General features: G+C 51.3%; 1 protein-coding gene across 1 annotated transcript; it reads left to right on the forward strand.

The window, feature by feature from the left end:
- The first annotated feature begins 532 nt into the window (after positions 1–532).
- MMRN2 (multimerin 2) lies at positions 533–22,298 on the forward strand. Its single transcript, XM_068982725.1, has 7 exons — positions 533–711; positions 8,163–8,291; positions 8,378–8,484; positions 8,584–8,664; positions 9,380–9,544; positions 9,714–11,495; positions 14,489–22,298. The coding sequence occupies exons 1-7, from the start codon at positions 548–550 to the stop codon at positions 14,872–14,874; spliced, it is 2,814 nt and encodes a 937-aa protein (XP_068838826.1). The 5' UTR covers positions 533–547; the 3' UTR covers positions 14,875–22,298.

The following is a 22,298-nucleotide window of genomic DNA, read 5'->3' on the forward strand; positions in this document are numbered from 1 at the left end:
CTGGGCCACAAAAGGCAAACCCGTGGCCCGGGCCCAGCACAGACTGTGTGATCCTAGGACAGCTCCTTCCTCCATCCGGGCCTCCGCCCACCTGCTGGCTCCCACAGCCCGGCGGTGAGAGATGCTGAGTAGGCACGAGTGCCCCCACGTCCTGGCCGCCGACATGGATGGGCAGCAGGTTCGCTGAGGCTCATCTGACCGCGTCCTCCTGACACGCTTCCTTCCACCTCAGTGCTGGCACCCTTCTTCTGACTCCCACGGGGACAGGCTCGGTGGGACCACCTCCCCCTGCGTCTCCCACACCCAGGGTCCCTGGCTGAGTCCTCCTCGGCCACAGGAACTGGCCTGCGTCGCTGGCTGCCCCCGTGGGGCCAGGCCGCGGGCGAGCGGGGCGGACGGGACTCACGGGGGGGCGCCGGCCCAGGCCACTTCCTCTCTTTGTTGTCTCTGTGCTTTTTTTCCCTTCTGAGACTTAACTTAAAGACAACGTCACCGGCACCGGCACTTTCTGGAGTCACTACAGAAGCTGAGTCTGCCCCAAGCCAGCATGATCCTGACATTGCTGTTTGGCCTGGGGGGGCCCCTGGGCTGGGGGATGCTGGGGACCTGGGCGCAGGCCCCTGGTGCCAGTTTCTCTGATCCACACCGCCCCCAGCCACCTGGGGTCTGGAGGGCAGAGGCGGAGGACTCCGGCGGGGACCCTGTCAGACGGTAAGGAGAGCCTGGACCTGGGGGAGGATGTGGCTCAGTCCCAGCTCAGCCAAAGCAGGGGCTCTCAGGACCTCAGCTACTTGTATGTGAAATAGGTTTATACCATCTATCTGCTGAACCAGCTGTGAAACTGAATGAGGCGCTAGGGGTCATTCTTGCCTTTAGAAGATCACCTCCAGCCAGTCTGGACTGGGCACCCCCAGTCCCCCAGGACCTAAGGACCACATGGAGTTCCCTGCCTGGCCCATGGCAGGGAATGGGACTGGAGGTCGGGCAGGGCGGGACAGGAGCACTTTATGCCATCAAACACCAGCATGGGAGATGCTGAGGGGCTGTGGTTGCAGAAGTTTCCAGCTGGCCTGGGAGTGGCTCCTGTTCTCGGAACTCAGTTCTGAAAGCCGAACCCAGCTGAGGCTGGCCTGGCCTAAGCCCTAGAAGACGGACGCTCCTGGGGACCGAACTTGGATCTGAGGGCCTGGGGAGGGGCACAGGCCCTCGGCCTGGCCCTAACAGCTGAGCAGTGGGCAGACAGGCGCCCTGCTCTATCTCCAGAACAAAAAGGAGGCTGCGGCATCCAGCGAGCTCTGCTTCAGCACCCTCTGGAGGTGGGCAGGATGGACTTAGGACTAGACTGGGACACCATTTTCTCGCCCTTTTATTTGTCCAGGGTCAGGGATCCTCCTGCTGACAAGGTGCTGGGAATGTGAGTCCCTCCTCAGGGGACCCCTCAGTCAGAGCAGCAGGTGCCATTTATCAAACCCATCTCTGGGCATCTTGCCAAGTGTCATCTGTTAATCCGCTCCCAGTTATAGGGGAGCGTGAGGCTCAGAGAGGCTAAGCAGCTGGCCCAAGGTCACACAGCTGAGGAGGACTGGAACCAAGATCTGAGTCTGACTCCAGAGATCATACTCTGGTTCCGGTCCCAGGGGTGTCTTTGCCCCTGCACCGCCCCCACCCTTCCCACCTCCTCACACAAACCAGGCTTGGTTGGGAGCATCCATGTGGATTTGGAGGGTGAGGGGTCCAGTGTACAGTCACCAGAGTCTCCTGGGCTGGCTGAGATTCACTGTCACGTAGGCCTGGCCCATATCTGCCCAGAGCTCTCATATAGCTCTGATGCTTCAGGGTGAAAGTGTTGGACACTTTCCCAAAAGCAGGCTGGACAGGGAGAGGCGGGAGGACCGGACAAGCGAGCGTGCGCTGCCCCTCAGTGATGGAAGGGCGGCCATGCGGGAGGAGAAGGAGAAGTTGGGCCTTGAGAGACCTCCTTCCTGCCCTATTCCCGCTTCCGCTCAGAGCTGGGAGCACAGGTGGCTCTCGGCAGGGGAACCCAGGCTCTGATTTCAGGACCAAGAATCCTGCCTGCCCTCCCCAAAGCCTTCAGCCCCTGTTCCTGGGCAGCTTACCTCCCCCTGATGAAAGAGAGTATGAAGGGCCCAAGAGGATGGGAAGGAGGGAGGGGATATCCTCTTTCTCCCCCAGTCTACACCCCGCCCCCCTCACCCGCACAGGGGCTGCTGGAAAGGTCTGCATTCCTTTAGTCCCAGGAAGGGTGGGTCTCTGGACTGCTCAAGGCCTGAGGGAGTCACTCAGCCATGGCCTGGTGGTCCCAGTGGGTGTACGTGTGTGCACAAGGGCGCTCTGGCCCAGGAATACCTAGGCAGGAGTCTGAGGGCATCCCTGATTCCAGACCCTCTGGGGGCTCCCAGCAGGCCTGCTGGTCTCCTGCCCACAACTCAGAAGCTGGAGGCCCCACAGGTCAAGCTGAGGTTGTCAAGGCCTCCGGAGGGGCTGGCGAGAAAGGAAGGAAGCTCAGCACAGCTTCCTCGGGCTGATTGCTTCCCGTGGTCCCACGAAGGGAGAGGCGGAAACGCAGCCCCAGCCCCTCTCCGGCCACAGGGGAAGGGGAGGCAGAACAGGCTTTCCACACTCAAGCAGGGACTCCACACCACCCAGCACAAGCCTGTGGCTCTTCCCTTACAGCTGCTGGAGCCAGTCTGCCCTGCATTTGTCCCTCCTGCCTCTATCTGGGGCCTGGGGGCCAGGGCAGGCATTGGACACAGACCCAGACCATTGCAAGGAGAAGCTTGAACAAACCAACCTGGTGCTGGATCCCAGGATGAAGGAGGAATGTGGTTGGTGTTTCCTAGGTACGCACGACCCTGTGGAGCTGGACCCAGTGAGCCAGCAACGTGGGCATTTGGACATTGTGAGGAAGAGGCTCTTTATTTGCTCCCAGGCTTTTGTAAAGCTAGGGAGAGCAAGAGGTTAGGATATGGGGTCCTCAGATACAGGGCCACTTCCCAGGCGGGACTGAGTCTGCTGAACCCCAGGTGCCCTCAGTTTTGTCCTGTTTTGTCTCCCCTAAGAGGCCTGGGAGTCTAGGAGATGCTCCTCCCAGCAGCCTCGCTGGGCTAGTCACCAGTATCAGTGAGACCCCAAGAAGTGTTTCCAAGTGTTGCAGCTGGGAGCTTGTGGCCCAGAGAAGTCATGCGTATCTCTGGAAGTCACACAGGAGCAGGGTGGAGCCCTGACTCTGGTCTCTGGGCTGTGGCTACCCCTTCTGCCCTTGTATCTGTTCTCCAAGGCCCAGGGCCCTGGGCACTAATAGGGAAGAGACTCCCTGGCATGAGCTATGCTCAAGGAATCCTGGCTCTGGCTGGACACCAAGTGGGCCTCGGGCTCCCCTGCTCAGGCCACTGTGCGGCTCAGAGACCAAGTCTGGCAAAATTCTCCCCTGGAGTCATCACATTCACAGCTGCATTCAGGGCCTCAGAAAGCAAGAATGTGGAGAACACAACGTCCTTCACAGACAGGCTTAAGGGGCAGTTGGATGTGGGTTTTACTGGCTGGTTAAGAAGCACTTAAGTGCCCCAAAGGGGCACAACAGCAGCATATTTATAATTCAGGAGGCTTTGGCTAACAGCCCTTTCCCTGCTTGAGGTTTTCTCTGCCTTCCTCAAGGCCTCCCCCTCCCCCCACCCACCCCCACCCCCAGGGAGGGGCTAGGAGTGGGAATCTTCTCCACATTTCCAGGATGGAGGAAGGGCCTTGCTCAAGGTCACCCTGAGTCCAAAGACAAGGAAGGGAGGCAAGTCTAGGACTCCCGGATCCAATTGAAAGCTCTAAGGGGGGCAGCAGACTCTCCTGCCTGGCGGGGGGCATCAGGTCAGGCCAGGTCAGAGGCCCAGGACAGGCCCAAACCAGGCTGGAGACCCCCCACACTCATTTCGAGGCTGGCACCTGCCTCTTGGTAGACCCCTGGGAGATGAGGGTGCCAAGAGGGCCCGGGCACCCAGCCAGGAGGCAAGGAGAACAATGCGGCACTCAGCGAGCAGGGCTTGGGGCTAAGTGGGCCAGCGGGAGACTGCCGAGAGCTGTAGGAAACCGAAGCAAAGGTCAGGAATGTTCCCAGGGCTTCTGGGCCAGCAGCCTGTACTGTGCCAAGGGCATGGAGCTGCCAAGGGAGGGGTGTATGGGCAGGGAGAACAGTGGCCACTGGAGCCTGAGGTTTGGGCAGGTCTGGAGAGAAAGTTCCTGGGCAGGAAGGGTGGGCAGCACTGCTTCCAGTTCTAGGAACCTGAGGTGGAAAGTCCCGGTCACTCCCAGCAGGCTGGCTGAGACCCGGTGCTCTCAGGGGGCAGGCCTTCTGGATCCTCTGTGTTCAGAGAGCACGTGAGAAGCAGAGCTTTGGTACAGCGGGCGTTTCTTAGCCTCCCACTATCGACATTTGGGGCTAGCTCTCTGTTGTGAGGGAAGGGGCTGTGGCCTCCTCCCACTAGAGGCCAGGAGCATTCCCGCCCCCAGAGCTGTGTCAGCCCATGTGTGCTCTGCTCAGTTGCTCAGTCACATCCGACTCAGCCCTCCAGGCTCCTCCATCCAAGGATCCCTAGACAAGAATCCTGGAGTGGGTTGCCATTCCCTTCTCCAAGGGGTCTTCTTGACCCAGGGGCTGAACCTGTGTCTCCTGCATTGGCAGGCAGATTCTTTACAATTGTGCCTCGTTGCCAGATTCAAGTGGAGCGGACCACTTCTCCTCCCAACCCATGTCCCATTGAGAACAGCTGGTTTACAGAAATACTTCTCCCTAGATCTGAGTATGCTCCAGGAACTTCCATGGGGCCTTAAACGGGAGGCTTTGACAGCCGACCACCTTACTTCAACAAGGTCCTAACCTCTGGGCCCAGCTCTCTCACAGTGCACAGCTCCTGTGTTGAGTGTGTACCTTGCTTCCGTCCTGATTGTCGTGTGCCCCTTCTACCATTTAATAGTCCCCTGGGGATGTGCAGGCCCCTTCCGGGTCTTTGATGTATCTTGTGCCAACATCCCACTGTTTTCTGAATTGATTTTATTTTATTGGTTGCACTGCAAGGCTTGTGAGACTTTAGTTCCCTGACCAGGGTTCAAACTCCTGGCCTTGGCATTAAAAACATGGAGTCTTAACCGCTGGACCACTGGGGAATTCACACCCCACTGTTTTTATTCCTTGACATTAGAGTCGGTCATGACAGTTAGAGAAGACTCTCCTCACTCGTCTTCCAAGACGGCCTTACCTGTTCACCTGCATTTTGTCTTCCAGGCGGAAATTATTTTATTGTTTGTTTTTTGTTTGTTTTTAGTGATATACACCCATAAGCAAGACTTAGAAAACTCTGGAATGGTGGGTCAAATCTGGGCCCCCACCTGTTTTGTTAATAAAGTTTTATTGGAATGCAGCCATGCCTGTTTATTTACGTACTGTCAATATCCACTTTCCTGCTACGGCCAAATTGAGTAGATGCGACAGAGTCTGCATGTCCTGGAAAGCCTACGCGTCCTTCCCCTCCACCCCTGCACAATTTTCGTTTTTCCTGAAATAAGCAATTATCTTCATTTGTGTTCAGTTCTGTCCTTGTGCTTCGCTTTCTGCGTCTTTGTAGTCACTCGGTTCCAAACTCTTGCCGGCCGGCCGCGTCTGCCCTTCACTCATTCCTGCCAGGTGTTTGGCCGCTTGTGTTCTCTTGGGAGGCCTCTCTCTCTCAGCCTCCAGCCGTGATCTAGGCTGGACCACTGCCCACGCACCCCCTGCCTGTCGTGTCCCGGGGCCTCCCTTCTCATTTCTGTGCCGGAACTCCCCCTTCCTGCTGCTGTTCTCCTGTTTCTTGGCGTTCCCTCTTGCTTTGGTGAAACACTTCTGGCAGAGCGGTCCTCAGTCCGGGACTGTGCCTTAGAATGACCCACAGAGCTTTAAAGTGGGGATGCCCAGGCCTTAATCCCAGAGAATTTCCTGTAACTGGCCTGAAGAGGGGCTTGTGGGGTCCTTGTTTTCAAGTGCAAAAGGATGCTTCTGATGTGAAGATTTGATGGCAAGATTGCAAGCTACTGGTCTCGTAGCTCCCTGATGAGGGTCCTGGGGCAGGGGGAGTGCTTTAAAATCTGGCTTGTGGAAGCTGTCTTCATTTTGTGCTCCTTAAACTGATAGTTAGGCTGAGCATAGGATTCTAAACTGGGAATAATTTTCCTTCAGTATTTTGAAGGTGATTCTTTACTATCTTTTAGCGTCTTGTATTGCTGTTGAGTAGAGAAGGCAATGGCAACCCACTCCAGTATTCTTGCTTGGAGAATCCCATGGACAGAGGAGCCTGGCAGGCTACAGTCCATGGGGTTGCAGAGTCAGACACGACTGAGTGGCTAACACACACACATTGATTGCTGAGAGGTTCAAGGCTGTTCTAATTACCGATGTGTATGGGGGTGGGGTGGAGGGGGGCTTGGAAAGTGTAGAATCATTCTCAGTCCTAGAGTTCCAAAATTTCACAATGATGTGCTTTGCTGTGCATTTATTTTCATTGTGTTGTGGATAACTGGTGGGCCCTTTGAATTTAAAATTCCAAGTCCTTCTCTTCTGGAATATTCCTTTGGTTGTTTTCTGTTTTCATCAATGATTCCCTCCTTCTGTTCTTTCTGGAACTCCTATTGTTTGGATGTTGGGTTCCCAACATGGGTTCTCTATTTTTCTGATCTTTTCTATCCTATTTTCCATCTCTCTGTTTGCTCTTCTTTTAGGGAAATGTCTTTAACTTTATCCTCTAACTTGTCTATCAAATTTCTTTTGCTTTTCTACCATTACACTTTTAATTTCAAGGGTTCTTTTTTGGGTGAGGGGGAGCTCTCAGTGTTCTGCCCCCATTTTTAAAGTAGCTTCCTATTCTTGTTTCTTGGATGCAATAAGTTCTTTTGTCAGTCTGGGAATATTAATGCAGATTTGGGGGAAGTTCTTTTCTCCCTGCACAGTTCTGGTTTTCTTCAAGTTGATTTTCTTCCACTTGCTTGTTTTGAGCTCCCTCTTTTGGAAGAGGTTTTCCTCAAGGGTCATTCTTGGCTGTCTGCCCACTGAAGAGTTAGAGAGGTCAGGTAACTGACTGGAAGCTGGGTGGATGGGTGGGGCTTTGTGATCTGTTTTGATAGAGGATGCTCTGCTGGGCTAGCTCATTGGGGGAAACCCCTGGTGTCAGTCTCTTTAGATTTTTCCCCTCAACTGGGGGTCATTTTCCTGACAAGCCTTTTCAGTCTGCAGCCGAGAGAGTACAGGCTGGCTGCAAGGCTTCGGAGAGTCAGGTGGGAAAGCAGGCTGCGTGGTCTCAGCCCTCCAAATCAATATGGTCACCCCATCCCCCTACGCACCAAGGGCCCTGATGTAGCCACCTATGTCTCGCCCCCTGCCACCCTTCTGCACCCAGGAACCAGGGTGGCTCTTTAATGTGACTTCCTGTTTAAGCTCCTCCATGGTCCCCATGCCTTCAGGACAGAGCCTTGTCCTCAGCTGGCACTCAAAGCCTCGCCCGTCTGGCCTCTCCTGAGCAGCCCTTGCCGCATTCCCACAGCCAGATCTCCAGTGAGGAACACTGTCAGCGGCAATGGGGATGGCGGCCGGTTGCCAGGGCTGCCAGAAGGTGGCGGGACAGCAGTGTTCACTAGGCAGCTGGGAGGTGGCAGGCACTTGGTACTCACTGGAGGAGGGTATTACGATCTCCATCCCATGATGGGAAACAAAAACTCCCTAAGTGCCTCCCTCAAGGTCACACAACCAGAAAGTGTGAAGGGTGGAAACCCAGGAGCAGCGCCACACTGCTTCCCTGGCACCAGCAGAAACAGACTCTGCGGGTGACTCCATGATGCGGGGAGAGGCTCCTGCACCCCCTGTGTGGACCTGGGAATTGGGGTGCTTCCTGGGAGGCAACGGAGCAGGTGCCCTTGCAGGCAGGATCCACAGGGCTTTTGCTCTGAGGCCGCAGGATGAATAGTGCAGAGCACTCCCTTCTCAGGCTAATGGGTTCCAGAATCTGGGACTGAGCGGAGCACAGAGGCAGGGGCCGGGCGCTCCGCACTGGCTCCCTGCTGCCTCTAGGGAGTGAGGAGGCCTGGCTGTGCTCAGCAGCCCTCTCTTCTGGCTTTTTTTTTTTTTTTTCCAGTAACTGGTGCCCCTACCAGAAGTCCAGACTGGTCACCTTCGTAGCTGCTTGCAAAACCGAGAAATTCCTCGTCCACTCACAGCAGCCATGTCCGCAGGGGGCTCCGAACTGCCAGAAGGTCAAAGTCATGTGAGTGCGGTGTAGCAGGGTGGGCTATTCGTCCAGGTTCTGTGCCGGCTCACCCTAGAGTCTCTGAGCTAGCCCTCTTCCCCCAGGTACCGTGTGGCCCACAAGCCGGTGTACCAGGTCAAGCAGAAGGTGCTGGCCTCTGTGGCCTGGAGATGCTGCCCGGGCTTTGCGGGCCCCGACTGCCAGCACCACGGTAGGGTTCCCTGTGGTCTCCCTCCCCCTTCGACCTCTGACCCAAGAGGTCATGCAGCCCCTCTAACCTCTGGAGTTAATATCTGATGTTTCTCTGCAGATCCCATGGCAATCCCTGAGCCTGAAGATCCAGGTGATAGCCTCCAGGAGGCTTGGGATGGACCAGTAGACTTCGAATCTGGTATGTTGCTTTCCTGGAAGGTGCAGGAGGGACACGTAGGAAGAACTCATGTGCCCAAGCCCACTGTCCTCTGATAGGGCAGTGCCATTTCAGGGAAGCTTTGTCCCCAGAACTGGCAGGGGCTCCTCTGTGGCCCTGTGTCACCTCGCCCTCACACCAAAGCGGCAAGGTTCACAGGGCCCTGAGTTACCTGCCTGCTGGCCAAGCACACGTAGCCTTTCCCTTGACCCTATTTTCTAGGACGCTCCCTGCCCCCTGAATCGCATCAGCCCCCAGGGTCTGGAAGAAGCCTCCCTCCAGCCCCCCTAACCAGGACCAGGAGGCCATGTTGTCCCTGGTCTTGAGTCAGCACAGCAGAACCACCGAGGGACACCATTTGTGAGGCCTTTCAAGGCTGGGCCATGGATGGGGATGTTTCATCATGTGGTGAACGCCTGTCTATTGACAAGGGCTGCCTAGAATGATGTGGAGAAGCTGTGTCCCTAACACCGAAGCGGAAAGTGTGTCTTGATGGATCAGTCATGTTTGCTGGTGGTGCAGCAGTCAGGGTGAGGGCTCACTTGCCGTGCGTCTGTCCTTCTAGAGTTAAAGGCTTCTAAGCTCCTGCTCAGAGGATATCAGGACACACCTCCCTGCTTTCAATCCCCAACTTTCCTCTCTGCACCTCATGTTCTGCTCAGGCCAGGGAAGTCTGACACTTGTCATGTGTATTCAGGTCATCCAGCTGCAGAGATCCGCAACACAGTGGAGCAGCAGGAACGCCGACTGGGAGATCTCCAGAATGACATCCATCAGATGGCAGACAGCCTCCCAGGCCTGTGGGAAGCCTGGGCAAGCAACCTCACGGTGGCAACAACTGAGGCAAATCAAACAGAGCTTGGTGAGTGGCAGGTTCCCGGGGCTGAGGAAGAGCCTGGCCATGTCCTAGGGGATGAGCGGATGGGGAGGCAGGAGGGCCCAAGCTTCAGAGCCCCCCCGCCCACTCAGTCACTCCCTGGGGAGGGTGCCTGCTCCTGCAGGGCTTGTATGAACACATGCATCTGTTGCAGAGTTTCCAGGCAGATCCTTGGAGCAAGCGCTATTGCCCCACATCAACACCTTCCTGCAAGGACATCTCAGCCCCATGTGGAGAAGCTTCAACCAAAGCCTGCACAGCCTCTCCCAAGTCATAAGAAACTTATCTCTTGACGTGGAGGCCAACCGACAGGCCCTCAAGAGGGTCCAGGAGACCTCTGTGGCCAGAGCTGACTTCCAGGAGCTTGGTACCAAATTTGAGACCAAGGTCCAGGAGAACGCCCAGAGGGTGGGCCAGCTGAGGCAGGACGTGGAGGGCCGCCTGCACGCCCAACGCCTGTCCCTGCACCAGTCCCTCTCAGAGGTCCAGACCGACGTGGACATCAAGTTGAAGAAGCTCCTCAAAGCCCAGGAGTCTGTGGGGATCAATAGCAGCCTGGTCTTGGCAGCAGCAGGGGCAGCAGCAAGGCCAGAGCCGGAGAGCCTGAACGCCAGGCTGGGCCAGCTGCAGAGGAACCTGTCTGCCCTGCATGTGGCCACTGCCCACAGGGAAGAGGCGTTACAGAGCACCCTGGCAGACATGAAGGCCACTCTGGCCCGGCACGTGGATGAGATCAAAGAGCTGTACTCGGAATCTGATGACACCTTCGATGAGATCAGCAAGGTGCAGCGGCAGGTGCAGGAGCTGGAGGTGAACCACACGGCGCTGCGAGAGCTGCGGGTGATCCTGATGGAGAAGTCACTGATCATGGAGGAGAACAAGGAGGACATGGAGCGGCAGCTCCTGGAGCTCAACCTCACCCTCCAGCACCTACAGGGCGCCCACGCGGACCTCATCAAGTACGTCAAGGACTGCAACTGCCAGAAGCTCTACTTTGACCTGGATGTCATCCGGGAGGACCAGAGGGACACCACGCGAGCCCTGGAGGAGACCCAGGTGAGCCTGGACGAGCGGCGCCAGCAGGACGGCTCCTCCCTGCAGGCTCTGAGCGACACGGTGGCCTCCCTGTCGCTGGCCGTGAACACGCAGCAGGCAGAGGGTGAGCGGGCACAGGCTGAGGCGGCACGGCTCCGGAGCCAGCTGCGTGCCCTGGGCGGCGAGGTGAGCGCGCTGCGGGCCGCTGAGACCGAGATCCGCAGTGAGATCCGCCAGCTGCACAGCTCCTTCTCCGCCCTGCTGGAGGACGCGCTGCGGCACGAGTCCGTGTTGGCCGCTCTTTTCGGGGAGGAGGTGATGGAGGAGATGTCCGAGGAAGAGCCTGGCACGCTTCCCCTGCGCTACGAACAGATCCGCGTCAGCCTGATGGACGCGGCCAGCGGGCTGCAGGAGCAGGCTTTAGGCTGGGATGCGCTGGCCGCCAGGGTGACTGCCTTGGAACAGTCCTTGGGGGCCCGCCGGCAAACCGCGCGTTTGGAGCCCAGCCGGGACGCTCCACCAGAGGAGGTGGGTGGGCTGGACCTGGCTGGGCTGGCGCAGGAGCTCCAGCGCCTGAGCTCGGACATGGAGAGTGTGGGTCGGTGCTGTGAGGCCTCCTGGGTCTCCTCCCTCAACAGCTCCCTCGAGGGCCTTCGCGGGGAGCTCTCCACGACTGAGCGCGGCTTGGAGAGGCACCAGCACCTCTTCCACAGCCTCTTTGGGAACTTCCAAGGGCTCGTGGCAGCCAACGTCAGCCTGGACCTGGAGAAGCTGCAGGCCATGCTGAATAGGAAAGGGAAGAAGCAGCAGAAAGGCCTGGAAGCTCCCAAGAGGAGGGATCGGAAGCAAGTGGTATCTTTAGAGGATGCGCGTGTCAAAGGACCAGCGCTTTGGGAGGCAGGTGAGTTCCTAGGCCTGAGAGGAGGGTGGGGTCTAGGATTGCTATCTGCCAACAGCTCTTCTGCCTCAGAGGGGGCAGGGGTGAAGGCGAGCAGAAGGACCATCAGTCACCACTACTCAGGGCGGGCCTTGCCTTCGACTTACCTTCCATTCAGAACTAGGAAGTATCAGGAGTATAAGCTACCTGGGGTATCAGGAGGTAGAAGTCACAGGACGGAACTATCAGCGAGAGGCACACTCCCCACCACAGAGACATCTGAGGCTCACTAAACACCCATGGCTGCTTGCCATTCCAACAGAGGGGCAGGGAGTTGGGGGTGCTTCTCTCCTCCACGAGTGAAAGTCGCTCAGTCGTGTCAGCTGTGACCCCGTGGACTGTAGCCTACCAGGCTCCTCTGTTCGTGGAATTCTCCAAGCCAGAATATTGGAGTGGGAAGCTGTTCCCGCCTCCAGGTTGATCTTCCCAACCCAGGGATCAAACCCAGGTCTCCTGCATTGCAGGCGGATTCTTTACTGTCTGAGCCACCAGGGAAGCCCTCTCCTCCATAACCACATCCTCAAATCCCTTAATCTCAGCCTTTCGCCCCATCCCACTGCACCCACCACGTCTTTAAACTTTCTATGTACAAGTGAGTGTTTGGATAAGGTATGGTGTCATCTGCCAGGGGGAGCACCCCACAAGTACAGGGGAAAGCTTTGGGATCCAAAAGGAGCTCATTCTGCTAACGTAGTGGACCCATGTTACAGCTCTGAGACAGGTCCCCTGCAGCGCCCTTCTTAGGCTTTGCCATGTTGAATCATCGCAACAGCTCAGCAATGCATTCTCACTGCCATCTTACCCGAAACTGAAGCTTTGTCAGGAAAGTGTCCCACTCACAGCTCGTAAGCGGCTCAGAGAAACCCAGTTGGGGTGTCTCTAGGGAGCTGGCTCTTCCCCTGTGAAAGGCCCTCAACGGGTCCCTACAGGGCCCTGAGAAACTTGGCTCTGAGGCTGAAGAGATGAGCAGCCAGCCTTCCTAGCCCCCCTGAGTGTGGCCCTGGGAAGTGGACCCCTACTCAAGTGACTCCCTTGCCAGAGAAGATGGCCTTCGGGCTACAGCTACCTCCTCACCTAAACAGAGGGGTAAGGACAAAGCTGCCGTTTGGGCTATGTATGCCTGGTGAGGCCTGGCCTGTGGGTAGTCTGAGGCTTCGTGGAGGACCGTACAAGCCTGCCCCGCTCCCACGCTCTCTCCACTTTGGCCCCACAAACCAGGGTCCCTGGGAGCAGTGGACATACACAGGTTCTAGCACCACTTATGTGTCTGTTTCCTCCCCTGTAAAAGGGAGACCCACCACCCACCTACCCACAAAGGGTTGTCGGGAGAACCAGCACATACATTGCCAAAACCCTAGCACGAGGCTTAACACTTGGCAGAAACATGTCAGTTTTCCCATTTCTCCAGTATTTTCACGGCTGTGGCTATGAGGCTACCCACCCTCCTGTGAGTAGTGCAAGGCCTCAAATTGCCTGATAGTTTAGGTATCTTGAGTTTACCACGGAAATATTTTGTTAAATTTTTTTTTCCTTAAAATTAGAAATTTCATATGGGGAGGCCATAGAGCTTGACCCTATGCTCTGCAGGGGGAAGTACACTGGGTTCACTTGCTGGCCAGCCCTTCCACTTCTAAGGAGCGCGTCCAGCCCGTGGCTGGCTCGGGCCTCCGGCAGAGGGCACGCTAGGCTGGCCTTCCTTCAGCGGGGCGAGTGCGCCTCCTCCTGGGTGCTGGGAGAACTGCAGAGCCTTCGGCAGCACACAGACGGGAAAATTCTCAACTAATTCTCAGAAAACCTTCCAGAACTAGAGAAAAGCAAAATTTTGTCATTTTGTCGCTGTTAGACCTAGAGGCCAAGTGCAGGGGCTGTTGTTCTGGGACTCAAGTCTTCTATGCAAATTCCTCCTGTTGGGCCTCGGTTTCATCCCAAGAAATGGGGAGCTTGGTCTCCACAGAGGTGTGGAGAGGGCAGAGAGCCCTTAGCTTAAGGGAACAACGAAGGAGCATGTGCGGAACACGACCTCATCAGCGCGGAGGCCAGGATGGGGGAGTCGAGGGGTACTGGGGAAATGAACACATTTTCAATAGGTTTCCCATATTTTTCTAATTTGCTTCTTTTTGTCCCCCTTCTCTACAAGGATGGTGTTTAAAAAATTAATGCACATTTAAGGCCCCCATCCACCGAGGCTTCCTCTGGCTCCAGGCCTCTTGTGTGTATTTTTTTACCCTCCTTAGACTGACTAACTTGGTTCTTCAAGTGGGAGAGCCCCAGAAGTCAGGAGACCCAGAGCTAGCTCATCCCAGTTTGGCCGTTTATTAGCGTGTCATCTGGAGCAAGCCTTGCCTTTCTGGGCCTGTTTACCCTCCTCTGGGTTCGAGTGCAACATTTTGAAAATATTAACATGATTAGCTTGAAAGGACTTTTCTTGCCTGGACCCACCTGCTCTTTCCTTCTCTGTCAGCGGTTCTGTGCTAAACATCTATCTGTTAAGAACCACTCTTCATTCCTTCATGATCTCACCAGGGTTAGCATTTGAGGAGAGGTAATATTTTCTTTCCCCTGGGCATCTCAAGATCCCTTGAAGGTGGCAGCAATCTGGGGGTCAGAGACCTAGGTTCCAGATCCAGTCTGTCACTGACAAAGCCTTGGATGCACTCACTCAGCTTCCTCATTCTGGGTACTTTTCTCTCAAGTATGTTGCAAAGAAGGATCAAACAAGAGCGAGCTCTGTTAAAATATATGCCAGTACAGAAAACAGACTTGCATGTTCCTGTCAACTAGTGAAATGCTGAGAATTAGCCAGTTGACTCCCAAGATACAATGCTATTGGGAATACCTGGATTATCTAAAAATAGTGATCTTTCTCATGTTAAGAAGGTGAGGAAGGTAGGGCTCGGTATAATGTCCCCCAAGGGAGCAAGGGGCTGAATGATCGATGCTTTCCTCCTGTATTCCAGGCTACCCTGTGGCCTTCTATGCCAGCTTTTCAGAAGGGACCACTGCTCTGCAGACAGTGAAGTTCAACACTGCTTACATCAACGTCGGCAGCAGCTACTTCCCTGAACACGGCTATTTCCGAGCCCCTGAGCGTGGGGTCTATCTGTTTGCAGTGAGCATTGAATTTGGCCCAGGGCCAGGCACCGGGCAGCTGGTGTTTGGAGGTCACCATCGGACCCCTGTCTATACCACTGAGGAGCAGAGGGGTGGGAGCCCAGCAACAACCTTTGCTATGGCTGAGCTGCAAAAGGGTGAGAGAGTGTGGTTTGAGCTAACCCAGGGATCGATAATGAAGAGAAGCCCGCCAGGCACTGCATTTGGGGGCTTCCTGATGTTCAAGACCTGAGTACCAAGCACAGCTCTGACCAGACACTGTGGACTTGTCCCGCTCTCCTTGGCCTGGGTTGGTCTGGAGACCATCCAGGTGGTCTAGCTTTTCCCCGGAAACCTTCTCCGAAGACAACATGGTATTTGTGGCCTCTCTCTAGACGCACTGGGTCTGGGTGTCTCTTAACAATGAGGAAGGCGGGGGCGCTCCTCTCCGGGCAGGGCCTGGGCCGGGGCGTGTGCTCCGGCTCGGCCTGCCTCTGAGGCAGCAGGGCTTCGGCTCTAGTTCTTGGCCCTACCCTACCCTGCGTTTGGCAGTGTTTTGGTGTCTTGCTCCTCCTGTGGTTGGAAACTTACATACAACACTTTAAACCTTTCTCCTGCTTCCTCTTCATCCTATGCTAGAAAATCATTCTTTCCCAAAAAGAATGTTTAAATGGAAGTGACGTTTGGGACAATACCGGAAGCTACTCTCTACCTACTGCGGTAGGAGGAAAGCAACTGCTTGGTGACTATCAGTCAAAAGGGGAGACAGAAGACCTGGCTGAGCTAACCAAGGGAGACACTGATTAGTACCACTGCCTTAGTTTCAGGCCTTCCTTGAATTTACCTTGTAACTTCACTCCCTTTTCTTCCTGCCTCATACAGGGTAAAGGCCAAGCCAGGACAAACATGAACTGAAAGTGTACAGCCTCTACTTTTGCTTTCTCCAATAGCTTATGACCACCCCGGTTCTTATTATCATTTCTCAACAGGAAGGTAGCTGAGAGAAGAGAAGGAAGATGGTAAAATCTCCCTCAATGAATTATCAGCTTTGGAATAAAGTGATGCCCTTCAGATCCAGCTGGTTTGCAAAACAAACCAGTATGGAGAATGAAAAATTTGGTGAAGTAGGTAGAAATGTGGGGCAAAGTCAAACTACTTGGGATGTGACTTCACTGAAACACTCAGAGGCTGCTGCAGTATCTGCAGAATGCTGAATTACACAGTGCAGCTTAGAGCTGTAACTATTCCTACAGTATCAATGCATGGTTTTCAGAAAGTTACAGACCCTGGAGAACAGGCTTGAGGAAACAGCATCTACGTGTCAGGAAACATTTTCACTTCGGTGGTAGCTGTTTGTTATTTGTTGGATATACCTTTGTCCATAAGAAAACCAGACTGGTCTAGGTGATGAAAAAGGACAGAGTTGCCTGTGAGAGTTAACAAGGTTCCTGGCCTCTCTCATTGTTTCCCAGGGATCCTGAATTCAAATAATTTGCCCCTCAGAATTTATTTGCCACTAAGCTTGGTGTGCTCAATGTGCTAAACTATCTGTGTTACAAGGAACAACATGCCAGGCTACCTTGGGGTAAATCACAAGCACTCTGGAACTTTTCCACCTGTGTATGAGGTGGTTGGTCTAACAACTCTAAACATGCTGGTGTTTTATTACCTCGAGCACAGGTTCAGCTCTCGACTCCTTTGCCCTTCCTTCTGGCCAGGGCCTCCTGCCTCCTGCCGCTCAGCCCTAAGAGTAATCCCGACTCCAGATATGACATATTTCAGCCACTCCTGGCCAAAGATGGAAAAGCCAGTACCAGGCCACCCTTGCTGCTGGAAGACCGGGCTGTGTCTTCTCTTCGCCAAGTCCTGCTGTTACTGGTCAGGCTGTGCTGACGACGAAGTGGGACATTTAGGGCAATACAGCCTTACCATTTAAGCCTTTCATTTGGAATTTACTGCATATAATAAGCAGAGTGAACTGATATCCTCTATAAGGGGCACATGTCCTTCAACCTGCGCATGGCTGGTGCTATTTAACAGGGAGGTCATAAATGAAAAGTGCTAACTGGTAAACTCTTCCAGAATCATGGATAAATCACTCCTGAAGTTCCTGGGGTAAGAACTGGAGACAACGGTTCTTTCAGATAGAGTGCTTTCCGTGCAAATTTCACAAAATCTTAATATCAAGTATAAATTTTCTGTTTAAATACTTCGGTAACTAGGACCTAAGACTATCAAGAATTCTGAAGTTCAATGAATCTATTTTCTTTTTATGATTTTTTTTTTTAATATGGAGCATCTTTAAAGTCTTTATTGAATTTGTTACAATACTGTTTCTGTTTTTTGGCCATGAGGCATGTGGGATCTTAGCTCCTCAACCAGGGACTGAACCTATACTCCTTGCTTTGGAAGGCAAAGTCTTAATCACTAGACTGCCAGGGAAGTCCCTGATGGACTTATTTCTTCCATTAATGTCTCTGGGTGGAGAGTCTGTTTGAGTGCCCCCAAAGAGACCCCCTGTTACCCAGACAAGTGTTAAAACACCCTTCACTTGTGGCATCCAGAACAAGACGATGACTCATGCACAGAGTGGTATTAAAACCTGATAGTAAAAAAAAATACACAAAAATACTCAAAAACATCATTGAAAAACAAGAATGGTACCATACACAGATCAGGAAATTTTAGTTCAGGAAGTACAAGGGAGCAACTACAAAATGAAATAGCAATAGGAAGTCATAACTCAAAACATTTGAGAGATGGGAGTGATTTCAGGGGATCCCTGAACTCAAACTCAGCCGTCCTTGGCCTGTGGAGGAGGGGCAGTCGCGGCAGCCAGAGCTAAACGAGCAGCTGGCAGCAGTGGCCTCTGTCTCGAGCTAGAGCAGTGCCTGTCAGTCCCGAGCACGGTCACAGGGCAGCTACTGACACTTAGAGGCAAGAACCTCCCACACCCAGAGGACACGTGTGACTTTATCACAGGCAAGACTTCTGCCACAACATGTCAAAATAACTCATTTCAGAAGCATCGTCAAGAGGACATATGGTCTATTAAAAATGTTTATTGAAACTCCCTTTTCCTCTCATACTCTGAAGCTCCTCTCCTCTCCTATGATGTTTATCTCAAAAACTCCTCTTCCAGCTTCAGACTGAGCATCATTCCTCCATGAGGAACGCTCCCCTAAACCCGGCCTCACAATGACAACCTCTTTTCTGCTTGTCGTGGCAAACAAGCAGAGGGGAGAAGAGAGGAAAGGATTACTTATTTTTGTTCTAACAGAAAGTTCCATCACTCCTTGATAAAGCAGGAACCCGAGGAACACAGAACTGGGTTTAGCAGGGATTCACAAATACACAGATGAGCAACTATCCCAAAGTGCTAAACATTTGTGGAAATCCAGTGTCCTGAACGAGAGGTTCCAAACTCAACAAACCTAAAACTTTGGAATATATAAATCTCCAGAAACAGTATAGGAAATTGGAAATTCAAATTGATTATTTGCCACCTAGATCCTGGTGTCTAAATATCCTCCTCCCTAAAAGGAAGCAAAGAGAAATGGCTAACTCAACGGCAGGGGCAAGGAAAACACCACATGAACCTGGAACATCTTCACGTGCCCGAAAGTAGAAAGTGCTCAAAAACGACGGGTACATGTCCAAAGGACTCAGGCGCCACCTTGATGAACTCACGGTAGCCAAGTTTGGGTCAATTTGGGCATCAAAACAAAAAATGACCTAACAGACTATAGCTTATTGAATTGAGAGTCCATACTGACAATAAAAAATAAACAAAAACAGGAGATTTATTCCTTGTAGCAGAATGCCAATTAGTAAGTGTAAAGGTAAAAATGGAATCAGAAAATCACCAGTCTGTAATCACTGGTTCATGCAGAAGTTATAAGTGGATGTTAAAATGCAGCCTCAAAGTATCTCTCATAACATGCTAAGTACAAAAGGAAAACAGGAACTTGATAGCTGGGAAACTAGGCGAGCAGCACCTTAAAAAGGGCTCGTCAATGACACCGTCAGTGAAACACCGACGCCATGGCATCCCGGTGGGATGCCTGAGGACACAAACGTCATGCCCACAGAATCGCTGACCTTTACTCTAGAAAAGCTTGGTGTCGCAAGACACAGAAGCTAGAGAACTATTTCAGATGAAGGAGACAGGACATTTAAATGCAATGCAAGATCTTAGGCAGCCTCTGGACCAGGAAAATGTGCTCAAGGACTTCACTGGAACAATTAGCAAAACCTGAATAAGGTCTGCAGGCTACGGTATTGCGGATAATCATTATGGTATAAATGCTAACTTTCGTGATTTTGAAAACTGTACATAATTGGCTATGTAACAGAGTTATCTCTGAAGGATTCCGGGGTTAACAGGCATGAGCTCTGTAATTTACTCCAAGTAGTTCAGAAGAAAGTATGTGTACGTGGACGTCTGTACACAGACACTCCAAGATGAGCCTTTGCAATTCTTGTATACATAAAGAATGGCAAAGCAGCCGTGACAAAATGTAAGGTTATAAATCCGGATGAAGTGTAAATGGCAACTTTACTTTGCAAAGTTACTTTTGCAACTTCTCTTGAAGTTTGAAATTTTTTCAAAATACAAATAAAGTTGAAGTAAAATTTGGCTGTTGAAATAAAAACACTCAGCTGGACAGCAAAGCAAAAGGCAGGATTAAACATATGAAAGAGATGTAAGAAATATGGAAGCAACATCCATGGGACCTATTGTTTGTGCAAAGCAGTTCTAGAAACAGGAAAGTGGAAGGGGAGGGAGAGCAGAGAAGGGAGGGAAGAAAAGCTCTGAAGGGAAGACTAACAGGACCCAATCAGTACTGAGAAGCAGAATGTATGTATCTAGACATGGCAAGTTTAAATTTCCAAACATTAAAAACAAAAATTAAATTGTGTTCCCTGAATGAAAGGGCTTAAGTTAAACCAAAAAGGACTGAATCAGACACGTATCAGACTTCTTACTGGCCACAGGGATATCTTGGAGACCACGCAGCAGAATCTTGCGAGGTAGACTCTCTCCTCAACCACACTACTAGCCACGTGTGAAGAGACAGTCCATTATTAATAACAGACACTGCTTTTAAAGTGCTTGATTGCAATGCTTTCCCCTATAGTGTTGGTCCTTTTTTTGCCACAGCTTTTCCATTCTTTCCTTTAGTGGTTTTCAACACTTACTTGGACTTTAGTTGCACAGGAGAGCAACAGAGAAAAACGGAGCAACAGCTGTGCTTCAACCTGATTCTAAAGCTGCTTTCCAAAAAGGCTTTCTCTACCATTAAAAAAAAAAAAAAAAGAGGCCCAAGTTCTTTCTTCCTCTTGCTTAAAAATACTTTGAATGTAAGAATTTCATATTGACTTTTAAAACAATGGTAACATTTCAGGCTCCCTGTATAAAATCTAGGTCATTAGTGAGGTGGGGGTAGGGGGCACTGGGGCATCTGGAATCATTCTGAATTTCACTCTGAGCAAATAACTGGACAACAACCAGGAAGGGAAAGTTCAGAGGAGTAGTAGGTAGGCCACACTTATTGCATCTAAAAAAGAGAGTAACAATTCAATAGCAATTCAAAAGGTAATTATGGATTAGCCTTTCGGCTCTAGTCTCTGCTTCTATTTGAAATACTGGTTTTCATGTACCTTTGTACTTGAACCAAGTTTTTGCTTCCTGATTCCCAGCTTCAGGGTGACCTCCCCATCTGCTCCTACCATGAGCTCAGTGTTTAACTCCCCATGGCTGCAACAGTAACACTGCCATTAGGTGGCCTCTGCCTGTACTTCTGGCCAGTCACCTGCAGTGAACTGTGTCCACTTTGGCTGTCCTGCTCCAAGGGCTGAAGTCAGGCTTTTTTTTAGGAATATGCATCTAACTGAAGTATGAAGTGCCAGAAATGGTTCATGTACTAGCAACAGGCAGGTAAATATATCTTCCAGAGAATGAAGACTTAATGACTGAATTTGTGTCTGCTTAAAACTACCTATAAGGATTAGGCTCTTCCAGAAGAACAGTGTCTAAAAACATTTGGCTGAGCGGGATCTAAGTTGAAGCATACAAGCTCGTAGTTGCACCATGTGGGATCTAGTTCCCTAACCAGGATCGAACCCAGGCCCCCTGTATTGGGGGCACAGCTGTGGCAACCGGACCAGCAGGGAAGTCCAAGTCAGCGTTCCAGAGACGGAAAGGAAGCTGGCGTGCTCTTGACAGGCCCCAGAAACCCCTGTTTCTTCTTTACCAAGCTGCACACCACACTATTATTTCAAGAAACTGTCTTACATTGACACTAAACGAGGATAAGGAGTCTATAATAGGGTATCTCCCAACATATATATATAGAGGTGGGGGGGCGACATCAATTAGTCCCAAATTTCTTATGAGGATTTAACATGTTCAAAGCCTCAGAAAAGGCATCACGAGGCACACTGACTGAATTTACACACAACTGAAAACAGCTCTGACAGGTGGTGAGACCAAGCGCAGGAGGGAAAATGATGCTGCTACAGAAGAGAAGAACACTTCCTTTACTTCCCTGAAGTTTCAGCTTTAAAAAAAGCATTTGTTGCAGCAGGAACACTAGGGTCAGATAAACGGAATCCACTACTCTTAAAAGAAGCTAGCTTCAGGCAAGAAACCAGGCACTCTACTAGCAGAAAGAGAAAAAACTTGCAAGAAATTACCTGGCTAGGTAGTGAAACATACACTCTTACAGTGCTCTTGGGAGTGTAAATGAGAAACCTTTTTGGACAGCAAGGTAGCAGTATTTATCAAGAATCTCAGTTTTGTTTTGTTTTTTCACCTCGAAGAACCTTTGAAAGTTCACATCCATTGTTTCCACTTTTAAGAGTGTAACCTAAGAAAATAAGTATATGAAGATTTCTATACAAGGATGTTCAAGACATTGATTATATTTTCTCAAACAATAAAAATAACCCAAATATTCATCAGGGAATTATAAAAACAAATTGTTCCATCTACTTAGTGGAATGCTATGCAGTCAATTTTTTAAAAGATTATATTTTCACTTGATACATAACAACACACTGTGATCTTAACATTGTAAACAATATGCAGCAGCAAAAAAGATTGAAAAGAAACATTCAAATGTAAGTAGTGGCACTATCTGGCAATAGGATTTTGAATGATTTCATTTGTTTCTTTCTTCTTTCCTAGGTTTTCTTAAATTTCTGTAATGTGTACATATTTTTAGAATTAGAAAAGAAATTTTAAGGAAAATAACCCTCAGCTATAATAGGCTTATAATTCATCTTATAATTTATCTACATAAAGGAAAGAGTGTGTGGTCACTTACCTGCCTGTGGCCCATACTGCGTTTCTGGTGGATGAAATGTGCATCTCAGGGACATCAGCACGCACACTAACTTAGTTGTTATTTCATCAGACACGAACTTCTAACACACAAGATAGTCAAAGCAGGGTTTCACAAAACACATCACTAAAGTATACTAAAATAAGGTTATTTACTTAGAAATGATACATTGTATGTAATCTATATATAGAACAAAGCAATCAATGGTAAACTTAATAAGGCACCTTTTAAACCAGATGCTGTACAAAATACATTTAGTGTATTACATATCAAAGATGAATCTATATTTTTGGTGTTTTACAATTGCATAATAAAATTGCCTGTTTTT

The sequence above is a fragment of the Capricornis sumatraensis genome, chromosome 10 (assembly GCF_032405125.1).
Source record: "Capricornis sumatraensis isolate serow.1 chromosome 10, serow.2, whole genome shotgun sequence".
Taxonomy (NCBI): domain Eukaryota; kingdom Metazoa; phylum Chordata; class Mammalia; order Artiodactyla; family Bovidae; genus Capricornis; species Capricornis sumatraensis.